Genomic DNA, 24,665 nt, shown 5'->3' with positions numbered 1-24,665 from the left:
GACAAACTAAATTCATGTTCAAACGTTTTATTCCATAGGAAAACAAATACTTTAAAGTACCAAATATTAAAGCTCAAAAACTATGCATTCTATAAAACTTATGTTACATGAAGAAACATTACATAATGAACAATTTAGAAACTGGTTGAGAATTCAAATTCCTAATGTACATCTTTTGTGGCTAGTTTCAGTCTTTAATTACAAATAAGCTAAATTATAATGATTACGAATCCAAATCCATACTTCCACCAAATTCATTATCCATATCTAAATCCGAAGCTAAGGAAGGAATTTCTCTCTTATCCCTTACTGACTCCTCTTCATTATCCTCATTATTATTATTATTATTGAAAGTACTACATCCTAGAAAATGTGTCACCTTATATTATTTCTTCCAAAAGTCATTAACAAAAATCTCACCTGCAACAGACAACCTTGGAGGAGGCTGCCACAACACTAAAGCAGTACATGGCTTTCTAATTTCCTTCAATAAAGATGCTGGTAATAAAGAATCAGCCTGTAACTTTCTCATCTCCTCACACATATATAATCTTTTATTTTTCAACAACTCTGGTTCCAGAGATGTACTAGTTTCTGAGTTTATGTGCAGTTTGGACATGTATTCAGCCATTTTCTCCTCTGTAATATGTTGTTTGCAGGGCTGCAGTGGTGGTGAATCACACTTTCGTTTTCCCAGGTGAAACCTCATTCTTTGATCTGGATATCCAAGACTGGTGGTCTGAACGGGCATTTGCCTTAAACCGCACATTCCAAATTGGAATATCGAAGAGGTTGGTTCAGTAGAAGGGGGCTGAGTTGTAGGTATTGATTGAAAAAAGTTTGGTACCATTATCGGTGCTTGGAAATTGGCGTTTTGTGTTAATTTTGGTTCCTGCATGTTGGTGCACCAAGAGTAGGTACTATCATTGGGGTAGAACTCGAAACGAAAAATTGAGGGCTGCTGAGAAGGTTGATTTATATTGTTGAATTCCATTTATGGCTGCGAAAAGTGGGCGATTAATGGACATCTACAAGGAAGTGGCTTTGTCAGTCACACCGATTCTTTACTAAAAGTTCAGTCTTGTTCCTAAGACTTCGATCTACATCAAATTTGGATGATTTTTTCAAACTGTTCTAAATTCTAGAATTCACAATCAAAACATGGCAAAATTGGTAATAATAATTGTCAATGTCAAATTGAGTGAAGAAAATTATTTTCACACTACGCACATTGATATCACGTGATTCACTAAGGGATTGCTATAGTGTTGTCACAAGGTTAAAGCATACAAAGTATAAAAAAACTAATTGTACCAGACCTTGATATATTTGCGGACTTACATTGTTGCCAAATGTTTTTGTACTGTCTTTCTCATGGTTTCAGAGAAAGAGAGAACGTACACCGACTTTAAAAAGTGGCAATAGCACACTAGCAACGTCACACAACGCTTGCGCGGGCTAATTTGAATTTGCACTCTTAGCAGATCGTCCCTTTGACCTGCACAAAGGGGTGTGCCCCGCCCTTATATCATAGGGGTGGAAATCGAACGTAAACAAAAATATTAATGAATTTCAAATTATGGCGGACAATAATACTCCCACAATTGGGCTTTGTGATAAAATAGGAAATAATCTATCTGAACTAGGAAAATGGTAACTACATTACACTTTAATTTTATTTGCAGTTAACCCCTTATTCCTAGGAGGGTATGGCAAAATATAATCCTAGGTCAGTTTCTCTCCGTTATCTTATGTGCAATAAACACTTTGGCGCATTACTTGAATTCGGGATCAAGCGAGGTACTACCTACAGGACAGTCATTTCCGCACTACATGTTTCTTTGTGCCATTTACACCAGTTGGTTAGCATTTAGACGAGGAGACAGAGGGTTGATTTCAATTATTAAAGCTCGAGGATGGAGATATTTGCTTCTGTGTATTATCGATGTAGAGGCAAATACTTTAATGAGTACTGCACATCAGTTTACTACCCTTACTAGCATACAGGTAAGAATAGGAAGAACTATGTATGTTACATTAAGGGCCAAATTCTTAATATGCTATTGCCTTTAAATCCAGTCTAATTTTCATAGAAACTTTAAATAATTCATTATTTTGCCTTCAGATAGTTATTTTTTAATAGTTATTAGGATGTGTAGCCATCCCAGTAGCCTTAGCTCTAAGTTGTTTGGTACTTGGAGTAAGATATCGAATGGTGCACATTTTGGCAGTATCAGTTTGTCTTATTGGTGTAGGGTGTTTGGTTTGGGCAAACATTGAAGATACTAAAATTGATGGTATTGTAGAGACTTGATGAGCGTACACAGTTCCTAGGATTGATTGATTTGTAGGTAAGAACCAACTGGTTGGGGATATGTTGTGTCTCGGAGGAGCAGTTTTATTTGCAATAGTTACAGTTCTTCAAGAATTGTCAGTAAAAAATACTGATATAGTTGAGTATTTGGGGCTCCTAGGGCTTTTTGGGAGTATAGTTAGTGGGCTACAAATGTAAGTAATAAGCTTCCATGGGCTGTGGTTGTAGGGCAGTAGGATGAAAGACCACAATTTAAGCTTAATAACAATCATTAACCCTATAAGGCATTTACTTATACATTATTTATCAATAACATTTCCAGGCTTCTATTAGAGAGACAAACTCTAATTTCCGCCACATGGAAAAACTCTAGTGCACTTCTGTCCTCGTTTTCAGCTTGCCAATTCATGTTTTGCACTTTTTCCAGCGTGTTTTTACTTAACATGGGCACAACTGCTTTACATTTGTCTTTGTTGTCTGGGAATTTTTATACCCTTATTGTAGGAATCCTGTTATTTAATTATAAGGTAACGGAACATCGTTCAAGAAGTAACCGTCTTATACGGATGCACTTTTAGTTTCATGCCTTATACTTCTTGTCTTATACCCTCTCGATGACTGGAGTTTATATTTACGCAATAAAGAAAACGTCAACAAGGCCTATGAGAAATGGTCTGACTTTTACTACGGACAGAAGTCAGACTTCAGCACCACAGCTTAATATTAGGTGAGATTGTTTAACGATTTTTATTGGGGATGATCAACTTGAGCGTTTTCAGGCACACTGAATGTCAATTGCGAGAACACATTATAGTGGACAGTCCCGAACCAATGAACGAAATACTGTCGACATTCGGGACAATGAACAGCAATGATACTTTTCCACTCAGTCACAGCACCAATACCACTTTTACTTCGTTTTACGGTAGTCACGATATACTGAATCATCAAACTACAAGAGCGTAGTTATTGTAATCTATTTAACGAGTATTCTTATTTTTTTGACTATGTTTATTATTTACTCCAAAGAATTCCTAACATTATGGAGGTCGGTGTTGAATGTTGTTGATTTACCATGAAGTATCTATGATACATTGACGTTATTAGGCATATTAAGACGGAAATATTTGCTCAAATTTTTGAAATAATTGGTAGGGATAAAATCGTTAGAAAACGTCGTCTGTATACTTTAAATTCCTCCAGACACTTCGCTTTACATTTATGTAAATGTATACTACCATAATATACTCCCGAATATATACTTTGTATTAGTGTTATTCGCTGACAACGTTGTTCGTATACTTATCTACTTTAATCTATAATTCTTATAAGAGTTCTTAAAATTCAATAGGTAGAATCCATTCTGTGTAATCTTACAACAACGAACACCTTTTCTACGTTTTGTATTTTCGATAGATGCGATGATAACACGACTTTTATTACCAACCATATTTTATAATACTGTAATAAAGACCGGTTATTGCATATAATGTTAAATATTATTTTTGTGCATGTAAAAACTCTTTGGAAATTACCCACTTAAGTATAGCAATTTTGCCTATAAGCCAATAATAAGAAAGGAGAATAAAATGATAGAATTTTTATTTAGGGTAATATGATCAAAGACCACGTTGGGATTTCGTCATCGAAGACCAGAATTGTTTGAGCGTCTTAACTTAAGCGTGAATAATAGCAATTTTGCGCAGACGACATTCTGTGATATTTTCGAGGCGTTTGAGCGTGTCAGTCATTTTGTTTCGTTGGAAAAGGTGATGAACCTAATGGGGTTCCTGGGAGTGGAGGAATCTCGCCATGGTCTCATATAAATAGGAACATGGGTTCTCAACTCAGTACACTTATTTTTTATTGCGAAGAAAATCACATACAATCAATTAAGCAGGAAACTGAACCACACACAAGGTCAACAAAATGAATTAAACGCAAGCGAAGGAAAGATAGGGAGACGACCGGCAAATCCATGCCAAAGCAACAATCTTGTGGCATGGCTGGTGCTTTCAATAAGGGTGAATTTCTCTTAAAGTACATAAAAAAGAATTGACCAATTTGGTTCATTTTTAAGCTTTGGTGCTTGATTCGAATCTCAAAACCTTATCATCGCAGGAGGAATGGCAGCTTAGGCGCACTTTTCTAGTTTTGAAATGGGAAAAATTGATATTTAGGCTAATAAATTGACAAAATTATTTTTATTTTAAAGAAATTCGGTCAACTACGGAGGGGGAGGGGGGTCGCCATGTATCGATGGCTTCTGATTGGCCGAATGCATTTCCCGCTTCGAGTTTGTTTGCTCTCTTTTTTTTTAGTTTAGTACGTTTAGTTTCGTAAAGGGTGTAGAAACTTGATTTGTGTTTTAACTGGTTTTAGCTGTAATTTCAATTTTCTTATCTTTCTGGTAAGTAACCGAAATCATTCTCGAGATCATTCGTTTCCATATAAAATCTACCCTCCTGATTTGATTCACAATATTTTTTACGATGGTTAGGTTCAAGGTCAAGGTCAAAAATCATATCGAAAGATATTCGAAGATTTTAATTTTCTATGGATTATCACCGCAAAAACAAAGAAATAAGTTATATTTCTTACAACTTTATAATAGTATTTGCAACAACCAGACAAAATTAGAGACCAAGAAATTTTTTTTAATTTAAGACCAACAATTCAGCGGCCATTTTGGCGACCGTTGTTGCAAATTTTGAAGTTCTAAACAGTAGATCCCTTATATTTCTCAAAAATCGTTGTAATCGTAGAAATAGTTTCGCAACCAACGTGCACTTATTATAATCAAAGTATTAAATCGAGGTACTTACCGTTTGAATTTCAAATTAACATCACCGGGCCTTAGAACAATCCAGAAAACCAACGGCACGCCTTCACAGTTGTCCGTGGATTAGCCTCTAGTCCCGGTGAGGCGCCAGCCTGCCATTTTTTTTTAATTTATCACTTATACTGAATACTTTTAAGAATCAAGCATCTGATTTAAAATGTTCAAACCAACGCTGATCAATTTATGATTTGTATTTTATGCGTGTTTGTGTTAAAAGTCCCTTAATATTTTAAGAAAATGAGCGAAACATATAGGTTATGTACTATATGGATATAGATTAATTTGTTCTTGACTCTAGACCAATCAGATTTACGTGCTTATCTATAATTCTATTATTTCGTCGATCTCCCTGAATTGAAGACACCATATTTTCGATTGTCGCAGGTATCTGAAATGAAATAATAGGCACAAACCAATGGAAAACCGGCATTCTTATGTCTAATTTAAGCTGACCAATGGCAGCTTTTTATTTCAAGCGGCCATTTTATGGCGCAGATACAATTTTTGTAGGATAATTCTACCATTTTTCCAAGATATTCTCAAAAATTACAAGATTTTTAACCATTGTTTTTTGTTTTCCGAATGTAGTACGGTGGCCATTTGGATATAAACTTTCCTACGAAGTCCTTATCATCCCTATAAGGAACCGGGAAGAAATGTATATTAAACAAGTAAGAATAACTAAACGATCAACAAATAAACTTGAGCCTTTCATCTTAGTAATGTTTTATTACAAATCAATTACACGGAATTAAAAAAGTACGTTTTTCTTCTTCTTTGAAGCTTATTATCCAGAACTTCAAAAGCTACGCAGATAAAACTGTAGTAGGCCCTTTCGCTCCAGGGCACAACGTTATCGTAGGAAGAAACGGGTCAGGGAAAAGTAATATTTTCAATGGTAAGTTCTGCTGTAAAAAAATGCAAACATTTTCTTATTGAAGACATCCAATTTGGAATTAATTTTCATTAGCCATTCAGTTTGTGATAAGTGAGGAATATGCTTATTTAAAACCTGAGGTAATTAGCCTATGTCGCCATGTGTCCGGCCCTAATACCCCGGATATCTCCGTCGAAATTATTCTTGATAATTCTGATGGCACAATTCCAGTAAGAAGTGCTAAATAAGGTCCTCATGAAAACACCATCTGGCAAATGCGTTTTTTTAGGTGGATGAGAAGGAAATTTCCTTAAAACGTATAATTCGAGACGGAAAAAGCAAATACTTTTTAAACAAAAAATCTGCTCTAAGAAGGGAATTTATACACCTCCTGGAATCGGGAGGATTATCCTCGCACAATCCGTATAACATTATAAAACAAGGGACGGTACATATACTTAAACTCCTGAATTGATTTCTTTATTCAAAATAAGTTGTATTTAGATTTCTCAACTGGCAACTGCCTCGAATGAGCAACGACTGTGGTTATTAAAACATGTGGCCGGTGTTCAGTTATACGAAGATCGCAAAGTTGAAATTTTATCGAAATTAAAAGATATTGCAAACGAATTGGAGGAATGTCGCAAGCATTTGGTTGTGGTTGAAGAAAAGTTGGCAAGTCTAGAAAATGAAAAAGTGGAGCTCAAGCAGTACGAACAGTTCGACAAAATCAAGAGAGCTGTCGATTACATAATTCATCAAGTGGAGCTAAATGAATTTACGCGGAAGCTTATTAAAGCTAGTATTTTTTTATTAATTTATTAAGTGGATCTCAAAAAGGCTTTATGAATTTTTAGCTTGAGAAAGAAAGGAAGGAATGTTGTGAGCAAATGAAGACGGTTGTCTCTGACTTAAACATAGCACAAGAGAACAGAAAAGCCCATTTTAAAGTTATTAATAGGATGAAAATGGATTTGATTTTGTTGAAAGAAGAGCGAGACATTCTTCGCAATAATAACCTTACAGATTTATTATTTAAACAACAATCTATAGTGCACTATTCAATTAAGAGCTTAAATAAGGAGCTTATCGGTTGAGTATATTTAGACGGTAAAAGATTTTGTTGATATAATATTTAATTTGCAGCTGATAAAGAACGCAAAAGTGAAAATGAATTAAAACTGGCTGATATTAATGAAACTATGAAGGAAAAAGAATCCGAATTGAATGATATCAAATCGAAGTACGAAGAGCATAAAATTCAAGAAGAGCATCTATCCAAAGAATTAACTCTTATCAAGCAACAAATCGACGATTTTTATGCGAAGAAAGGCAGGTGTGGTCGTTTTAAGACTAAGGAATTGCGTAATAGGTTTGTGAAATTTTTATCCTATTGGCAAATATATATTATTTTTCTCGATTCAGTTGGATCAATTCCGAGTTGAGCTCCCTAATTCAACAAATAAAGGAGAAACATACTCGCAAAGACGAGTTTGAAGTGGAAATACAGGATTATATCCGGCAGATTGGAGAACTCAGAGAGGTAATTGCAGAAAACTCGGGGAAACAGGAGCAGTTGAAAACTAACATCGATGATTACAACAAACGGTTCAATCAGGCCAAAAAAGACATCGATCAATATCAAACAAAGAAACGGTACATTCTATAGTTCGATATACAAAGTATTTCCTAAACATATGGTACAAATTTAAGACGATATTTTGTGAGTCGAAAACTTTCCTCTCAACATTTTCATGTAAATAGAATCGTCTGATTTTGGATGAAAGAATGTCTTTTAAAATTTAAGCCGTATATTGGGGAAATAGTCTATATAAATTAAACTAAATAGTTATTTTTCAGGGATCTCTGGCATAAACAAGCTATCACAGAAATGAGAATATCCTCTCTACAACAAGATCTGAACAATGCCGATCAAAAATTGCGATCTATGGTGGGGAGAAACATTTTAAACGGCACGAATAGTGTCAGAAAAGTGCTGGACACCTTCTCCTGTTAGCCAATACAATTATTAACTGCTTTTGCTTATTTTTATAGTTGCTTCTAATGCTTAGTTGGGTTTTAAAATTTGCGACATTTATGCCTTTTGCTCCTTAGCTTGCTCAGGTCCTGAAAAGGAAATCATTAACGGATATTACGGCCTAGTGATCGACAGTTTCGAATGCGATAAAGCTGTCAATACTGCCGTGGAATTGACGGCATTTAGCAAGTTGTTCTATCACATCGTGAAAGACCATACAATTGCAACATCGATACTCAGAGAGATGAATAAACAAAAATTGCCCGGTGAGGTAAATTTTATGCCTTTAAATAAGCTGGTGGTTTATACGCAAGAGTATCCTAATCATCCGGTAAGGAAGTTTTGCTTGTATGACTGGCAAATTTTTAAATTGGGGTTTTAGAAAGCAAAACCCCTGATTTCGGTTTTACATTACAACTTCACGTATGATAAAGCCATACGATTTTTATTTGGAAAGTCTTTACTGTGTGAGAACTTTGACACGGCCATTCAGCTTGCAGCAAAAACTGGTTTGAATTGCGTTACATTAGAAGGTATTAAATGTAAATATTTTTAATTTTATCATTCAATAATTCATTTTCTCTAAGGTGATCGAGTGAGTTCTAGCGGTTCACTAACTGGTGGTTATTACGACCCCTCAAAGTCTTGTATTGAAATGCAAAAATATTGTAAAGAGATTTTGAGACAAATAGAAAGTGCTGAAAATGAGTTGAAATCGTTAACGATTAAACTAAAAGATGTTGAATCGTCTAATAATCAGGCTGCAGTTTTGATGGATACTATAATCGCCGATAAACAGAAAGCTAGTGAGGCGTATAACAAGCTCAAAGGCAAAAATATATTTTCGGGTTTTTCGCCTTTTTATTGGATTTGTGTTTTCTTGTAGATCTGTTAAAATCGACTCAAGAAACGGTGTTCAATTTCGAAAAAATGTTGGCACGTAAAGAATATTCATTGTCTGAATGCAAGTCCAACTTAATCGCGCTTCAAAGGAGGCAACAAAGTTTGGAATCTGAACTCCAAGAAGAAATGTTCTCGTCCTTGTCAACTGAGGACCATGAAAAGCTAACTTTACTGGAAGAAAAGAAGCATAAACTAGAAATAGCGACCAACAAAGCTTTTAACCGGAAGATAAATGTGGAGGCGCAAAAAGATAGATTGGAGAATTTCCTGAAAAACAACTTGATGAAGAAGCGGGACGAGCTGATAAACGCTTCACAAGTACATTTAGGCCGATACATGTGGATTAAATACTAATTTTTGTTCATTTATGTTCACAGGTAACTGTAATGGAAGATAAACGGGCGAAGTTGAAAAATTGTAAAAGCGAACTTGATGAAATTAATCACAGGATCGACGATCTTAATATAGAGCTAGTTTCTGTTGAAAAAAAAATTATGGCGTTGAATGAGAAAGTAATTATGATAATTATTGATTTATGATTCAATCGAAGTAAATGGCATTTTTTATTCTAGTTGGAACCGAAGCAGAGGGAATTGGAGTCCTGGACAGCAATGGGAGAAGAATGTCAACATAAGGTAGATGAAAAGTCCAAACATTTAAATAATTTGATTGCAGAGCAACTTCGTTTGGAAGCCAAAGTGCGAGACGTGAAAAATGAAATACAGCACATCGGCGTTATGCCATCTGAGGAAATATGTAAACGATATGAGAAAATGTGTTTGAAGGACGTGAGTGTTTTTGTTCCTATTGTTCTTCCAAAAGACATTATTTTTTCATTTTATGCTCATTTTCTAGCTTCGCAAGGAACTAGAAAACGCCCATAAGCATCTAAAGAATTACAGCCACGTCAACAAGAAGGCAATCGATGAGTTTATTAGTATTTCTAATAAGAAGGAACGAGTTGATAAGGCATTAATACTACTGGAGAAAGAGTAGGTATTTTTCTTCTCAATTTATCGTCTGAAACAAAATTGTGCATTTCCAGACGAGATGCAGCTCAAGACCTCTTTGACGTCCTCGAGGAGCACAAAACGAACGCTATTAGCTTCACATTCAAGCAAATAACTCGCTATTTTGCGGAAACCTTTAAAAAATTTAACCCCTCGTTAAACGCACGGTTGGTGTTCATCTCTGCAGATAATGAAGAAAGTACCGATGAGATTCCTTTTGCTATAAATGAACGTGTAATTGTAGGTGCGTATTTATTATACATTGACTTATTTGTATACATGACTAAGAATTTATCAGGAGCCAGTATTCGCCTCACAGACGCCGTCACAAACGAGCAGTTGAGTGAACTAAACCCGCTTTCGGGTGGCCAAAAAACGTTGATAGCTCTAGCCCTAATTTTCGCTATTCAAAAATGTGATCCTGCCCCGTTTTACTTGTTCGATGAGATCGATCAGGCTCTGGACGGCCAGCACAGGAAAATCGTGGCCGAGTTGATCCATGAACAGGCCAATAAATGTCAGTTTATAACCACCACGTTCCAACAAGAGTTGGTGGGACTTGCGGATATGTGCTATGGGATTCAGAATTTGAATAATGTAAGCCGTATAAAGATAGTTAACAAAGAGGCCGCAACAAATTTGTTAAGAGAAAGTAATAGTTCCTTTTAAAGAGTTATCGTTTTCAGATATAGCTTTTGGTAAGAGTTCAAAGAGTAATGTTAATGTTAAGTTTTGGCACCTGTATTAAGCGCAGTTGAGTCACATTTTATGTAGAAGACAGTTATGTTTTTTTACGTCGCAATGACAATAAAGTATTTTGAAAGCAAATTCAAGTACCAGAGGGTGATGGAAAAATCCAGTAATAACTTTCTTTCATTTCTTAAAGGAAAGTTTGCTTCTGTGTCAAGTTAACGAAAGCACATGCCAATCTCTCTGATATCTAATCTTGAATTTTCAATGCTCCCCGAATATCACTGTTCTGGATAAACATATCACAGACTCATCTCGATCTCCCATCTCTGTTTTTCCGATATATTGTCGTGTTCTGTTTCTCTCTTTCATTGTAAAGGCGATTTCCTATCGTATCGTTGCCACGATGAAAATAAACGTCACCTTACTTTCCTCAATTTTTTTCATTAGACAGAGATAAATAACATAAAACCGTCATAGAGGAATAAGGTAAGAGGATTCTAGACTATAGTAGGATCGCCAAAGTTTTGTCTTTCTTTAATGCGTAGAGAGTGCCGAAGTTTGGCATCTGGTGAACAAAGATGGATATAATATTGTTCTTGTCATGACAGTCTGTCGGAAAGAAAATGTCATGAATTTTATTGAATGGTAATGGCAGTGGAATCTACAGATTTCCCTTTATAAAAATCTGTTAAAATAGAAATAAATTTAATGTTCGTAGATATTATTTAATACATTTTCGGTTACCAAATGTTGTTACTTCAATTGTGATAAGTTTTTGCCGGTTTTGTAGAGAATATTGTGCATGGAACTTTTGTGTTTTGTAGTCACCACTGCAATGGAAGAGATCAGCTAGGTAAATTGAATAGTTCATTCTAAGTAAACGGTAAGTATTACGTAAAATATTATGCAGAGATGTACCAAAATACCAGTGTTAAAGCCCCATGTAACCTATTCACACCTAGCATAGGAAACATTCATCTTAATGTAAATGTCTTTGTTGACTTGGCATATACCTATCATGCTCTTATACCTCTTCCATATCAAACATATGGTCTGCTTATATTTGCTCTATAACTCCCTCAATCTCTACAGTTTTTGACATAATTATATTTAAATCACCATAAGCCCTTTACAGCTAAATTTCAATACTGAGAAAATCATTAAGATTATTTAACAATTATCTCAATATTTTATCTACTACTGAGGATTATTTATCTTCCACCATTTCCTACTTCTAGTGTAAACAATGTCTTGGGCTCAAAGAAGAGGCCCTTCTCGGCCAACCTCAACTGGGAATCCTCCTGTTCAGGTGTTCAATCCAATTCAACATTCCAATACTGAGGTAAGCCAAAAATTAAATTATAACTGGTACAAAAGAAAATAGAACAATAATGTCCTATTTTCAGGTTTTATAACTTTTAATCCTTTTTACAGTCTGTTTTTGAAAATAGGAATTATTTCACATAATAAGTATTGATTTCAAATTGAAATTCTTTTTGGCAGTGGTTGTTTGTTTTTTTGCTTATCATATAGATTTGAAGCTAAACTAGCTATTTATAAGTCTAGATGTATAAAAGTGATTGCTCTCTAACTGCAGTCTGTCTCTAAATAATGTTTTGTTTTATGATGTATTCATTTGCTCAAGATATGGATTTGTGGAAAGACTATAAGTGTGTTACAAGTGGTATTGAGGCAGTAATAGAGATTTTAAAAACAGAATGAGTAAGTTGTGCTTACATAATTTATTAAAACCATACTTGAAATCAATAAAGGATGACTGGCTAATTCCACCTATGCCACAAAAACTTTTGGATTCTCTTTTAAATCTTAATTTTTCCCTCCCCACATATAATCATTGTATCAACTTTATTCAACATTGTGAGACACCAAATTTATACAATGGGGATGCCCTTTTGACCCAATTCATTGAAAATGTCGTCCAAAGTTTTATTAGCTCCTTGCAATACCAATGTGTAAGTCAGATCGAACTTGTGTGCATCGTTTTTCAAAGCCTTTCCTGCATTTATGGCCCTTTGCGGGCCTCTATCGCTGAAGTCAGCAATGAACCAATCGCAGAACAAATTTTTCTGTTCCTGTTCCGACTGGCCATGTTTCACTATTATGGTTTGATAATTCTTTGGACCACAACAGCATTGCTTTTTGCCCTAAATTTGTTGAATTATGTAAAAAGCGATCGATTTTCCCGAGAAAATTAGTAGTATGTGTATGTGTGTATGTGTCGTGAGAAAATCGATAGTCCTCGGTTTTGCTATGTTAGAAATTAAATGTGATTCTTACGCCAGACGACATGGTCGCTGATGGGGTGAGTCGCAGGACATTGCTGAAATTTGAGTGAATTAATTTGTTAAAGAAATTTGTTTTTGTGATGAGTGGTAATGTCCAAAAATCAGCAGGTTTAGGTTAAGAGGACTTTTCTGGAAGGGCTTGTTAGGGCGATTTTAAGTCGCACTAGTGTTAATATTGTAGATAGTGATTTGAAGCTAAATTGTTTATTTTATGTTTTGAATCTAAAAATATATTTTGATTTAAAACAAAATGATACAACAGTGGCAGGCTCAGGCGTGGCAACCCCCTCAACAGCAACCTCCAAAACCAGAACTTAATCAAACTCAGCCATACTGGCAACAACCTCAGCAAAATTATCCCTTAAGCCAGACGCCTAATTCCGCAGGACAATACCAGCAATATGGACAGCAGGAGCAGACAGCGTCAACTTCTCAGAATCCTCAGACATCTTACAACCAACAGGTAAGAACAGACTTAAATTGTACTATACCATGTCTCCAAATAGAGGTGCCAAGAGAAGACAATTTCTTATTTTTCATTTCACAAGAAAAATTATCTATTATCTCCATTGAAATGCGTCTATAGGGATACGGCAACGTTCACTACTCTCAACAGTATGATCAAAACAATCTTTATCCTAATCAACAACACCAAGCGTCCAATGAGTGGGGAAACTGGGGTTGGGGGGACGACGACAATTCTAACGCTCAGCCAGTGGTTTCCCAACAGCCTCAATCTGTTACCAATCAGAGTATTGGCAAGTACCAAAACAGTTCTCAATGTGAAGCTTTATTGATAAAATGTATACAGGTGAGAGTTTTGCAAATGACCAGTCTTGGGATTGGTCAGTGATGGAACAGCAGCAGGTGGAGGAGAGTGGTTCTAATGTGAATATTTTCCCGACTATTGGGGACTTGGGGATGAAGGGGAAGTTTGACGGAACAAAAAGTTATCGGAAAAAATTGGATACTCCACAATGGTCCACTGAATCGCAGCCTTCAATCGAATCTTCTGATGATGTATTACACACATCAGAGAGCGATAAAAGTCATATAGTGTCAAGGTCTTCCACAATTAGCCATTCCCCGATCTCTGGACAAGAAATTTCTCCTCCAGGGTATACTTTGCATATGGAAAATAAAGAAATTACCAAACACGAAGAGAATAGACCTCCACGAGTGAATCCCACTCCACCTTTACCTAAAACCGTGCAAACACCACCATTATTGCTGCCCCCACAAGGTGATAATAATCGAACTTATGGAAACCATTATATTAATAAATTGACACTTAAAAGGTGGTGCTTCAGATGATTCCAGGAATCCCTACAAACGTGCCTCTGGTCTATCGCGCAAGACCTCGAATAAATTTAAGTCTCCAGACGTGAGACTGCCTTCTTCTGCTACCAATTTCAATCAGGTGGTGAACTTGGAAACTCTTCCCGATAATTCTGAGCGTCCTGATTATCCTCTAGTAGTCAAAACTGGTCATCAACAGTGGCCTCAAATCGAGAACAATGAAGCGCCAATCAATGACCGGAATCAATACTTGGAAACTGGACAGTTGTCTGAAGGGAATTTACCAGATCTAAATGAGAGTAAGTGTTAAAGCAGTTGGGGTAAAAGCTTTGTCTCAATTTCAAATCTAAAACTATATATGCAATTCTGTCTATGTCTTCCAAACTGTAATAAAGCGACTTTCAAATTTGATGGTAATTTTTTACAATATTTTGCAGCTATGGATGCAGGAAACAACACACTTCCTCCTCCAGGTCTACAGAGAATGGTACCGGGACAAACAGAAGTAGGTGGAGGACAACCTCTTCCTGGTTTTAGTAGAATGGTCTTGGGCCAAAACGAAAGCACGTCTGATGCCACCAACCAAAACCCTTTACAATTTGACATGAGTGGTCCTCCAGAGGGCCTTCACCGTATGGTGCCGGGCGAGTCCAGCTCCCCAGAGACGTCGTTGCGCCAACAAAATGTGGAGGAAAACGATTCGGAGGTGGAACTAACTCAAAATCATAGTCCACAACCTCAACGTTCTGCTACGATCGGTGCCGATACTCCTCCAATTCTCAGCCAAACTGCTCCCAATTTAAGCATCCCAGCAAATAGGTCTGAAACAATCGGAAGTGATTTAGGTGCCTCAGTGGGCGGAGATGCGTCCGATACGCCTCAAACTACTGTACAGCATAAAGGCGGAAAACAGCGTGAAGCTGTTGAAGGCCAGACAACTGAAACTGTGTCGAGTTTGACTATTGCAGTGCGCAATTTAACTGTGGGAGAAAACTTGACAGATGGACACACTTCAAACAACAGTTTGCCGGAATTGTCTCCGCGAAGACACAGCAGACAGGAGAGTAGTGAAAGCGAGAGCGAACGAAAGAACCAGAGAAATAATAGAGATAAATGGTCCGCTGAAAAGGGAAAATCTAGAGAGAGGGAGAGAGGCGAAAGAGATAGGTGAGTACAAGAATTTTTAATTAGGGTTAGTTCAAGTATTGTTTCTTTTCAAGATATCGAAACAGAAATACTGAGAGATACTCTCCGGATCCGTATAGAGACAAACGAGACTCCCGAAACAGACGTCCCAGAGACAGACGCTACGAAGAGGACACCGATTATTACAGCGACAAAGAACGGCGAGGACGTGAAGACAGAGAGCGAGGTGCGACTTCTGCTTCACTTAAAAACAACCATTCATATAATAGCTTTTCTATAGATTATGAGAGAAAGTACAGCAGTCTTCGAAAGGAAAAAGATCGGCGACGAAAAGATCGCGATCCTAGAGACTACCGAGAATCCAGAAGAGGCGATTACTATTATCAGACCAGATATAGAGATGAATATGGGGCAGATAATAGATCTAGTAGACCCTCAAGCAGGTCTGATTCCATACATGAGAGCTATAGAGAGAGAAGGGAGGGAGACAGGGATAGGAGACCTAGAGATAGAGATCGCTACAAAACCAGAGAACATCGTGACGTTTACAATCCTTATCAGGTGCGAAAATTTTTCTTTAATATATTTTATTAATTTATAGTAAAATTTCAGAACTTTGCTTATGATCCCTACAATCCTTACTACCAGCAATACCAATACTATGAAAATTTGCGCAGAACTAACCCACAAGCGTACGCTGAATGGTATCGCAAATACTATCAGCAAGCAACTGGTAGTACTGCACCTTCTTACGCGGGAGAGGATCGAGCTTCTGTTCATTCAGGCAGAAGTTCCGCTAACGATGAGTTGGCCAAAGATAGGTAAGTGTTATGGTGTAAAGATTCTTCGTTTTTGTTATTTTCTTTCATTCATTTTGGTTGCTATTTGTCTGCCATGGCCAGATTGTGAGCAGGGGTGATGACGCTTTGCGGGCGATTGTTAGTTGGAAGAAGTGTTTGTAAATATTTATTTTACCCAGGTGTAGGCAATTTTATTTGATAAAAGAAGTGAATATGCGAACCTGATTTTAGGCAAACCAATATACAAGTCGGCTTTAAATAAATTAATAGGTGAGTTATCTCTCCAGTTTATCGAAGCTTTCTTATATTGTACAGGGAATATAATTCAATGACAAGACAAATTAAATTTGTATTTAATGGCAGACATTGGTAGACAAATAGCAATGGTACGTCATCGTTAATATCGCAAACCAAAACACCGCGCTTGTTTCGTTTACACCTCATATCACTGTGTGTGATCATTTACGCCTTCTTGTGCATTGTTTAGGTATACGAGACAAAGTTTTTATAGCCAGTCAAACTACTACGGACAGGCTCATTCGATATCGGGCCTTTACGGCCTCGATAACTCTAGGTGAGCCCTCTAATCCAAACTCTTGTTTCACTAAAACTTTGCAGGAACCAATAATTCATTCATTAATTTACTACAGTAGTGATGGTTCCTTTAGGTGTAGGATATTTTTAAAGAATTTTTGGTACCAATAAATAATTTTTCAACAACGTAGATCTCCATATCAAGTGTTAACATAACCATTTGCGAAGATTTGTTGGCTCTTTAAAATCCTAATTTTAAAGTGTTCTCTTTCTGACCCGTATAATTGATGTCTTTAAAAAATTCACGAAAATATTTCTGGTATAGAGCCATGGTTTTAACGAGCCAAAAATTGAGTTACAATATTTGTATGTGTAGACATAGGAGGGCAATTTTATAGGTGATGGGAGGTAGTGCACGCTTTGCTGTTTTCAATAACTTTAAACATAACAATCGTCTGTGTGTCATAATTTCGCCACCAAAACACATTTATTTTGCAGCATCAGCTATAACAGAACGTTGGACCAAACCGATAATTCCTTGCTTTATGAAGAACAAAAAGTGCAAAGGCTGACCCCTGCAAAATTCGCCACTGCCCACCTCAAAGCCTCGATTAGTACAGGAAATCTTATACGCATCCTGCCTAACTATCCCATGGATGGACAGAACGCCATAGTGGACGTGTGCAATTTGCAATCTTTCCTTGAAAACGACCCCGATTATATTGAGCTCAGCTCTTTTCCCGGACCTCTAATTAAGGGCGTCACGCACAAAAAGCAGATAATCGAATATTGTGACACTAAAATTAGGGACGCCAACTGTAATCGGGACATTGCGGATGTAGATTCGTATATTCTCATGTGGGAACTATTGATTCTGCTTCTGAGACAGAATGGGGTGAGGCCTCTCCTCGAATCCTGATGGCAATAGATTCTTAATTTCGATTGATGTAGATGGTGGTAGGAACGGATATAGCGGAATTGCTTCTGAAAAATCGCCCTTCGGAGCCCGCTCCCAGGCCTCCATCGGCCCTTTCCACCACGAGCAGCAACGTTGGGGATAAAAATGAGAATTCTGAAACGTCGAATCTGCAGCAGTCCGAGCACGGAAGTACACAGTCTATTTTGAAGGAAGAGGAGGTCACTAGAAAGTTTAGGGAGTTTTTGTTATATGGATCGTGCCAAGAGGCTCTTGGTAACAGATCAAAACAGTACTGGAAATAGTTATGAATGTGATGTTTTTGTGATAGATTGGGCCATGAAGCATGGTCTATGGGGGCATGCCCTGTTTCTAGCGAGTAAATTGGACAAGCGCACTTACGCTAACGTAATGATGCGGTTCGCCAACGGTTTAACCATGAACGATCCTCTACAAACTCTCTATCAGCTGCTATCGGGGAAAATGCCTGCAGTAGTCACTGTAAGCTCAATTTATCTTTTCATTCAAAAGTATACTTAGTGGTTGTTTTCTAGTGTGCATCCGATGAAAAATGGGGCGATTGGAGACCTCACTTGGCGATGATTCTCTCCAATTCCAGTCAAAGACCCGAACTTAACTGCAAAGCAATTACTCAGCTAGGGGACACTCTCTTGAACAGAGGAAGTTTATATGCAGCCCAGTTTTGTTATTTGATGGCCGAAGCCGGGTTCGGCAAGCACGGGGATATCAATACTAGACTAGTGCTTTTGGGCTCAGATCATCGAAAGCCTTTCCCGCAGTTTATCACCAACGAGGCCATTCACATGACGGAAATTTACGAATTTGCTTGCAGTTTGAACGATCAGGACTTTAGCATTTCAGAGTTCCAGGTAAGGTCCAGTTCTCCAGATTCAGAAGAAGATTGATTTTATAATTTCAGTTTTATAAATTTCTGTTATCGACGAGACTTGCGGATTTCGGGCTACTGCAAAGGTCGTTGCGGTACCTGGAACAGCTTGCCGGTCGAATTGTGAGCAATCCCCTGGTAGTATCACCGGTTTTATTGGATAGAGTGTGCAATTTGGCGGATAAATTGAAGTTTTGCGATCCGGTGGATGATCAGGACGATGAACTGGAATTTGGGACCGCCTTGGAATCTAGCAGGCCCGATAATTCCTGGTTGAAAGCTCTTCGAGCTGTTCAAGCTGACTGTCAGGTGTGTAGTTTCTCAGTGTTCAGATTCTAATATTTGTACTTGTAGTAGTACAGGCAAATTGGAGTCTTTTCTTTAGATATACACGATGATATACTTTGGTCTATTTCACAGGCGCACCCTGTATAATACGTCTTTTTTATTAGGCCGGAAGGCTAGCCCAACAGGTAAACACTCACAACTGCGAAGCTCTACAATTGATAGTTTCGACTGAAAATACACTGCAGGAATACGACGAGAGTCACGACGTTTGGCAGCAGGAACAGCAACAATATGACCAGCAACAGCAGCTGCAATATCAGGAACAGCCTTCCGTTTGGACGAACGAACAACAGGGGTTTCAAGGGCAGGAGGCCCAACCATTGTTGAACGGTAAGATTTTTGTTGTAATAATTGTTTTTATCCAATTTTTGTTGCGCATTCTTTGATATTTGAGTAGAATATTATTTGTGACGTCACACCATAAAAACATCCTTATTTGCGACCTGAGGCGCTTTCAATGCTCTAATGTAACATAATCACTTCAGCCTTGGCAGTGTATAATAACTATTCGCTTAATTACTCTTTAATAACTGTGTGTTTAGGCTGCAAAGCACGTCCATCTGTTTTAAACTTATCTGGTTAATTTTTTATACGCATTTAGCCCAAAGTGTTTATCCAGAACCCCAGAACTACTGGCCGGGACAACAGCCCTGGAATCCGGAACCGACCGGTCAGTATGGTCAAGAAGTGCCCCTTAATCAAGATCAATCCAGCGGTTTCTACGAGAATTCAAACAATCAAATAAAGGTGAGTTTTATTTGATTATTTAGTGCGTTTTGCCCAGATATTTGATGAATTTTGTGCCCGTTAAGTTGTGTGTATAGTGTGTAAATTTCCTGATACATGAACGGGTTAATCTTGTAATAAATCGACTTCGGGAATGGATTATTGCTAAAAATGGGCTCAATTTTGGAATTTGGAACCATAGAAAAACCACGTGGTGTCTCTGTCAGTGTCGACGTCGATGGCTTAAATCGATAGTTATTTTTTTTTAATTATCAAATGTGACACGAAGTGACGAAAAGTGACCCTGAAGTAGATTTATTACAATCCTTGCCAAATATGCGATTTCTAACTTGCTCATTTTCTGTGGGGCCATTCGTGGACGCAGCAGAAGGTAGACAAAGACCCGGCCGAAGTAAGTAGTACCGCTAAACAGTGCTCAGCTACTTTTGCCTTGCCCCCCACTACGATTTCCTTGCGTAAGCGCTCGGCGCTGAAGCGGGACTCGCCCAGTCCCAACAATACTTCTCGCTCGCTCGCAATTTCTTCTAACCTCCTGCATGGCGAAGCGTTAGAGATGCAACCACTTAAACTAGACAAAAATCGCTTCTCGACACCGCTTTCTAACGATAGCACCGGGTTTTTCGAACGAATGTCGTCCAGGGATAGTTCGGACAGCGAGGCAGAGGTGCTGTTCCGCAGGAAAAAGGCCAGCAAGTCTGTGTCTGAGGAGAAGCTGTTGCTGCTGAAGAATGATAGCGTGAAGATAGTCTCCAACGAAAGTTACCAGACTTTCGACCTAAAGTGTGCTGATCGTAAAGGGAAGTTAATGAAATTCAAGTCGTTGGATATAGCCGAGTTCAAAAATACCACCGTGAAATACGTTGACCGCAAAAGCAAAGTGTCTATATCCGCTGAAGACTTCAATGCTAGAGATTCCTTGCCTGGCGCGGTGGATGTATGGTCGAGAAAGTATTCAAAAGGCGTCTTCAACAATATCAGACACAGCTTTTTCCATAAATCCGACAAGACGCCCGATAAGGTGGTTTACAAGACTCTAGTCTTCGGAGGGACTTACCCCATTGACGTGCCCATTGGGCCCAGAACGAGGAACAATTCGGAGAATAGCAAATTGCACAAGAAACCGTTAGGGTGCTCCCCACCAAAACTGAGAGAGTACGGACCTGCCAGGACTTTTGACATTGATCAGCCCATATAAGAGTTTCGGATCAATATGAAATCATTGTGTTCACCATTTCAAAAAAGTTTGGAGAAGCTCACAAATTCCACTTCTTTGCATTTGCAATTGTTATTCTTGATCTGAGATTTAGTGTTAATTAAGTAAATATTCGAATAAGTGTTGTTCAGCTTACAACGACACATATTTTGACATGCAACGTAGACGTATTTTTATGCACTGGTATTGTCTGGGATCTTCAAGATCATTTTTCCGGCGCCTTGAGTACCAGATGAGTCTGAGAAATTTGCAATTGCCACGCAGTCGGTAATAAAACTGTTAAATTGTTATTGTTACATGTTTAAAAAATAGCTAAAATATAATATATCTAACTAAAATAGGTATAAGTCTAAAGGAAGCACATTATTAGGAGAAATAGCAGCAATGTGTGGGAGAGAAACTGTAGGCAAGCCTCGAATATCTCGACGTGAAAATTGCGGCCTAAACTACTTCTATTTTTTGACGCTAATTCTAAGTGCTGCGTCTTTTATTCAAGACTTCAAAACACAAATTGCGAACCCTGTACATAGGAATACGGAGCACATTACGTGAAATAATCCAATAATTTTTATTGTCGCTGCATTATTTGTGTTAGGTCGAAATTATTGTTAGATCGCTCTCTTTTGTGCCTCTTTTGGGGACTCCGACTTAACAACAAACTCGAAAAATCAATGGGAAGAGCACAAATTTGGTTTACACGTTGTTGCGAATAAAGGACTTTTACCAATAAATGGGTTAGCGAGAAATGAAGTAACGCACAAAACACTATATCTCATTAGACAAATAAAAGTATGAGGTTTTTCTCAATAATGAAAATTCGTTAGCGAATGCAGAACTCGAGAAATAGATTTTTCTACACAAAACAGTTCAAATGTGACTACTCAGTACATGATACACTTTGTCTACTATCACAACGTCCCCTGTATTGTGGCTTGCAGAGAGTTGCTAAGCCTATTGATAGAATAAGGACGGCTATACGTGCCACTGCTGCGCACGCTTGAGACAGAAAATAAAGGTGGAACCTGAATACTACACGACACGTGTTACGAGGGGAGTTTGTAAACTTTTAATCGATACGTACGTTAGGGCAATGAGCCTGCACAAAAATCGTTTTATTCCTGCTGTAAAGAGTGGAAAAGACGAAGGAATATCAAATCAAGTCCACTCACGAGACACTGCAATTTTACAAATTCGTTTTTATTTTTTTCGGACCCGAACGTTTGGATTTTTTTCAGTTTTAAAGGGTCTAAATAGCATTTTCTTTGATTGCCGCAGTTTAACCAACCTTGAATCTTCTAAGGCTTCTGGTAGAGGTTGTACAGAGTTCCAAAGACTACAATCAGAAGTTCCGACTTCTGGATTAAATTTTTTATGACACTTTTTAATTAAAGGATTGGTCTTCAAGTCAAAATTTTCATATTTGAGATGTAATTTGAATTCAAAAATGAAACGCACAACACCTGAGTGAACCATAGACGAGTATTAATTTTCTTCCGGTCATAGCAAGCTGTTTGGCCGAGGCCCAGAACTCCTGAACCTACCGTTCATGAAACGCAGTTCTGAGTATTTTTATGGAAAATTCGCAGTTTTCTCAACACTCCGTGAATTTGTAATTAATTTTGTTTGCATGACGAATGTTTAATCAATAATTTGTATGTACTACGTGATCTCATTGCCACTTAAGTCGGAGGTGAATCAAGCTTGCTTATCCAGGGTTCGTTTAAGCAACTAAAAAAAGAAGAAATTGATGATAATCAGTAAATTATATTAATTGTATTTTACAGATATAAGAGTATATTGTAAAATGTTAGAGCGTGGCTTTATATTTTGTGACACCATAATTTCGAGCATGCGTTTTTGAAGCTTGTATGTTTATCGTTAATAATAAAATCTTAAAAAGAAAATAAAAACTCTGTCTGTAGTTTTATTGTAATTGTCTGTTATTCAGTTTGCTTGTTTTACGGTAGACAAAAGCTTTGCCCAAACTCATTTTTCTCCGTATAAAACTTACGAGGAATTTTAACATTACAAATTGAGATTCCTCAAAGTCTTTTATTAACAGCGCACTCTTCATTTTCGCTTAGTTTGTTTTGCCGCACAACTCGAGTAATTTGTTCTCCTTCTCCGCGTTTTTTTTAGGAGAGTGAGCAGCAACAGATCTCGTTGCCCAATCAGGCGAAAGGCAAAAGCATTTTCGATGATGAGCCGCTGCCGCACGAAAAGCAGCAGGAGGCGAAACCGAAGGCTCAATCGCCAAAACAGGAGAGCAATCAGAGCACCGGATGGTTCGGGGGCATCTTCAGTAAGCTCTCCATGAAACCCAAAAACCAAATCAAGTTACCTGACGATAAGAACCCCAAAGTAGGTTCGGAGATGTGTGAGTTGAGACTAAATGAAATAGTATAATTTGCTCTTAGATTGTTTGGGATGAAAACAAGAAGCAATGGACAAACTTGGATGCGGATCCGAACGACACTGCCAACGAATTTAAGCCGCCACCAAAGATGACTCAAATGCCAGGTACGAGTGTGGTTTCCTCGCATGGTAGTTTTGGGTTTAGTGGTAGCAACCATATGGGAGGCGCGAACGCAGGACCTATGTCTTTGCCTGATTTAGGTACTGCACCGGTGCGTCAAGAGGAGTCGATGCCGGCGGCGAAACCTACTCAGTCTAACATGTTCAAAATGCAGAAGAATCGAAGTAAATTACATTTTTTTTTTCCTCATATTGTTTTTATGTGAGTGATTTTTTAGATGTAAAGAACGCCTATGTGGACGTTTTCAAGCAGAATGGAGTCAAGTCAGAGCCAGTTCCGGCACCGGAACAAGTGCCTATAATGGCTCCCACTGAGATGAATTTCTTTATACCACAGCCAATGGCAAATTCCAACGCTCCAGTGGACTTTCTGACTCCTGGAGGGGCGCTGGCGCCTATAGGAGAGTCACAGGTGAGGCTGTTTTTCGTATTGGCACATTTTATTTCATTGACATAAATCTGTACTTAGAAAAAGAAAGCTAACAACCCGTCTTGAGGACATTCCTAATATATTTACAGTAAGGGCGTTTGTTAAGTGTTAAGTTCTGCATGTCTGTGGCGTTGGTGCATGACCAAATTTAAATAATTACATAATTCAAAACTCACTATAGCTGAGCTTCTCACGCAAAGTTTATTGTGGTTATGGTAGATATCTAGATGGAGTTCGACCAGCTCGCTTTCCAGAGAGGTCGCATCTTACATGAGCGAATCAAGGAGGTAACGATTGAAGTTTTGGCTTTACGGGCAGGTAAACGTTTTCTCATCCTGTGCATGCGTTCATCTTCATTGCCGCTTTAAGCTTCCTTGGGTTAAGGTTCTTTTAGACCCTATAGTTTAGCAGTTTAATTGGTCCGAACTTTAGAACTTCAAATTGAGTTTTTAGTCTTAACATCTGCATTGTTTTTAGAACACTGTAGACGCCCCTAACAGTTCGATGGCAATTCGGACCAATTATCCTTTGTCTGCTCTTTTAAAAGGGATATAAAAACTAATAAAACTCTTTTTTTCAGACAAAATAAGATGCTAGTCCGGCTATTTAATTCGAGGTTGCGGTGACATTTTTTTAGGTCTTTTTCCAGTTTAAGGATAGAGGCAATGCGACTGCGCTAGGGTTTTTTTATTCGTTATTTGTGATTATTATAGTCAAGTTTTATTAATCTATACATACTGTAAAAAATATACGTAGAGTAATGAAAATAAAAATTATATTATGCGAGGGATATTAAGTTAATCAAAA

At 37.8% G+C, this 24,665-nt stretch overlaps 4 protein-coding genes across 14 annotated transcripts; 3 read left to right on the top strand and 1 right to left on the bottom strand.

Moving 5' to 3' along the window:
• Positions 1-11: 11 nt before the first annotated feature.
• On the bottom strand, positions 12-1,498 carry LOC136345963 (uncharacterized). The gene is made up of 2 exons (XM_066294712.1): positions 421-1,498; positions 12-363 (listed from the first exon to the last, which is right to left on the bottom strand). The coding sequence occupies exons 1-2, from the start codon at positions 992-994 to the stop codon at positions 224-226; spliced, it is 714 nt and encodes a 237-aa protein (XP_066150809.1). The 5' UTR covers positions 995-1,498; the 3' UTR covers positions 12-223.
• On the top strand, positions 1,488-3,811 carry LOC136345959 (solute carrier family 35 member F2-like). The gene is made up of 7 exons (XM_066294708.1): positions 1,488-1,653; positions 1,704-2,007; positions 2,144-2,297; positions 2,352-2,508; positions 2,637-2,841; positions 2,893-3,041; positions 3,094-3,811. Exons 1-7 carry the CDS (start codon positions 1,580-1,582, stop codon positions 3,278-3,280), a joined length of 1,230 nt encoding a protein of 409 aa, XP_066150805.1. The 5' UTR covers positions 1,488-1,579; the 3' UTR covers positions 3,281-3,811.
• A 755-nt stretch (positions 3,812-4,566) lies between these two features.
• Positions 4,567-11,176, top strand: LOC136345937 (structural maintenance of chromosomes protein 3-like). Its single transcript, XM_066294656.1, has 19 exons — positions 4,567-4,724; positions 5,745-5,827; positions 5,940-6,054; positions 6,127-6,263; positions 6,323-6,481; positions 6,538-6,831; positions 6,891-7,125; positions 7,180-7,405; positions 7,459-7,689; positions 7,894-8,045; positions 8,149-8,402; positions 8,454-8,604; positions 8,659-8,901; positions 8,958-9,292; positions 9,352-9,486; positions 9,547-9,762; positions 9,830-9,966; positions 10,020-10,228; positions 10,283-11,176. The coding sequence occupies exons 2-19, from the start codon at positions 5,813-5,815 to the stop codon at positions 10,651-10,653; spliced, it is 3,615 nt and encodes a 1,204-aa protein (XP_066150753.1). The 5' UTR covers positions 4,567-4,724; positions 5,745-5,812; the 3' UTR covers positions 10,654-11,176.
• A 159-nt stretch (positions 11,177-11,335) lies between these two features.
• Sec16 (Secretory 16) lies at positions 11,336-24,665 on the top strand. 11 transcript variants are annotated; one of them, XR_010733226.1, is made up of 25 exons: positions 11,336-11,560; positions 11,916-12,019; positions 13,246-13,446; positions 13,570-13,741; positions 13,795-14,226; positions 14,282-14,581; positions 14,720-15,449; positions 15,503-15,654; positions 15,709-15,989; positions 16,041-16,249; positions 16,716-16,802; positions 17,261-17,657; positions 17,714-17,954; positions 18,010-18,179; positions 18,233-18,568; positions 18,619-18,894; positions 19,038-19,263; positions 19,535-19,680; positions 20,045-20,071; positions 23,033-23,254; positions 23,311-23,593; positions 23,647-23,840; positions 23,898-23,946; positions 24,078-24,176; positions 24,439-24,665. XR_010733226.1 is itself a non-coding variant. In XM_066294652.1 (25 exons), the coding sequence occupies exons 2-24, from the start codon at positions 11,924-11,926 to the stop codon at positions 24,147-24,149; spliced, it is 5,190 nt and encodes a 1,729-aa protein (XP_066150749.1). In that variant the 5' UTR covers positions 11,336-11,560; positions 11,916-11,923; the 3' UTR covers positions 24,150-24,176; positions 24,439-24,665. The 11 variants fall into 11 exon arrangements, 10 of the variants coding, with proteins under 10 accessions (XP_066150749.1, XP_066150752.1, XP_066150744.1 ...); XM_066294652.1 differs by lacking the exon at positions 23,898-23,946 and having other exon boundaries at positions 19,038-19,058; positions 19,119-19,263; XM_066294655.1 differs by lacking the exon at positions 23,898-23,946 and having other exon boundaries at positions 23,311-23,413; positions 23,510-23,593.

The sequence above is a fragment of the Euwallacea fornicatus genome, chromosome 21 (assembly GCF_040115645.1).
Source record: "Euwallacea fornicatus isolate EFF26 chromosome 21, ASM4011564v1, whole genome shotgun sequence".
Classification (NCBI taxonomy): domain Eukaryota; kingdom Metazoa; phylum Arthropoda; class Insecta; order Coleoptera; family Curculionidae; genus Euwallacea; species Euwallacea fornicatus.
Note: the sequence above shows the minus strand (reverse complement) of the source record. Positions and strands in the feature narration are given on the sequence as shown.

Excerpts from the sequence above, each read along its gene's own strand:
- LOC136345963 (XM_066294712.1), bottom strand. The coding sequence starts at position 994 with ATGGAATTCAACAATATAAATCAACCTTCTCAGCAGCCCTCAATTTTT. Across the intron at positions 364-420 it reads TCCAAGGTTGTCTGTTGCAG|GATGTAGTACTTTCAATAAT; the intron begins GTGAGATTTTTG and ends CACATTTTCTAG.
- LOC136345959 (XM_066294708.1), top strand. The coding sequence starts at position 1,580 with ATGGCGGACAATAATACTCCCACAATTGGGCTTTGTGATAAAATAGGA. Across the intron at positions 2,298-2,351 it reads TGAAGATACTAAAATTGATG|GTAAGAACCAACTGGTTGGG; the intron begins GTATTGTAGAGA and ends ATTGATTTGTAG. Across the intron at positions 3,042-3,093 it reads GCACCACAGCTTAATATTAG|GCACACTGAATGTCAATTGC; the intron begins GTGAGATTGTTT and ends GAGCGTTTTCAG.
- LOC136345937 (XM_066294656.1), top strand. Across the intron at positions 8,046-8,148 it reads AGTGCTGGACACCTTCTCCT|CTTGCTCAGGTCCTGAAAAG; the intron begins GTTAGCCAATAC and ends TTTGCTCCTTAG. Across the intron at positions 9,967-10,019 it reads TTAATACTACTGGAGAAAGA|ACGAGATGCAGCTCAAGACC; the intron begins GTAGGTATTTTT and ends GTGCATTTCCAG.
- Sec16 (XM_066294647.1), top strand. The coding sequence starts at position 11,924 with ATGTCTTGGGCTCAAAGAAGAGGCCCTTCTCGGCCAACCTCAACTGGG. Across the intron at positions 15,655-15,708 it reads ACGTGAAGACAGAGAGCGAG|ATTATGAGAGAAAGTACAGC; the intron begins GTGCGACTTCTG and ends GCTTTTCTATAG. Across the intron at positions 16,250-16,715 it reads GATGAGTTGGCCAAAGATAG|GTATACGAGACAAAGTTTTT; the intron begins GTAAGTGTTATG and ends TGCATTGTTTAG.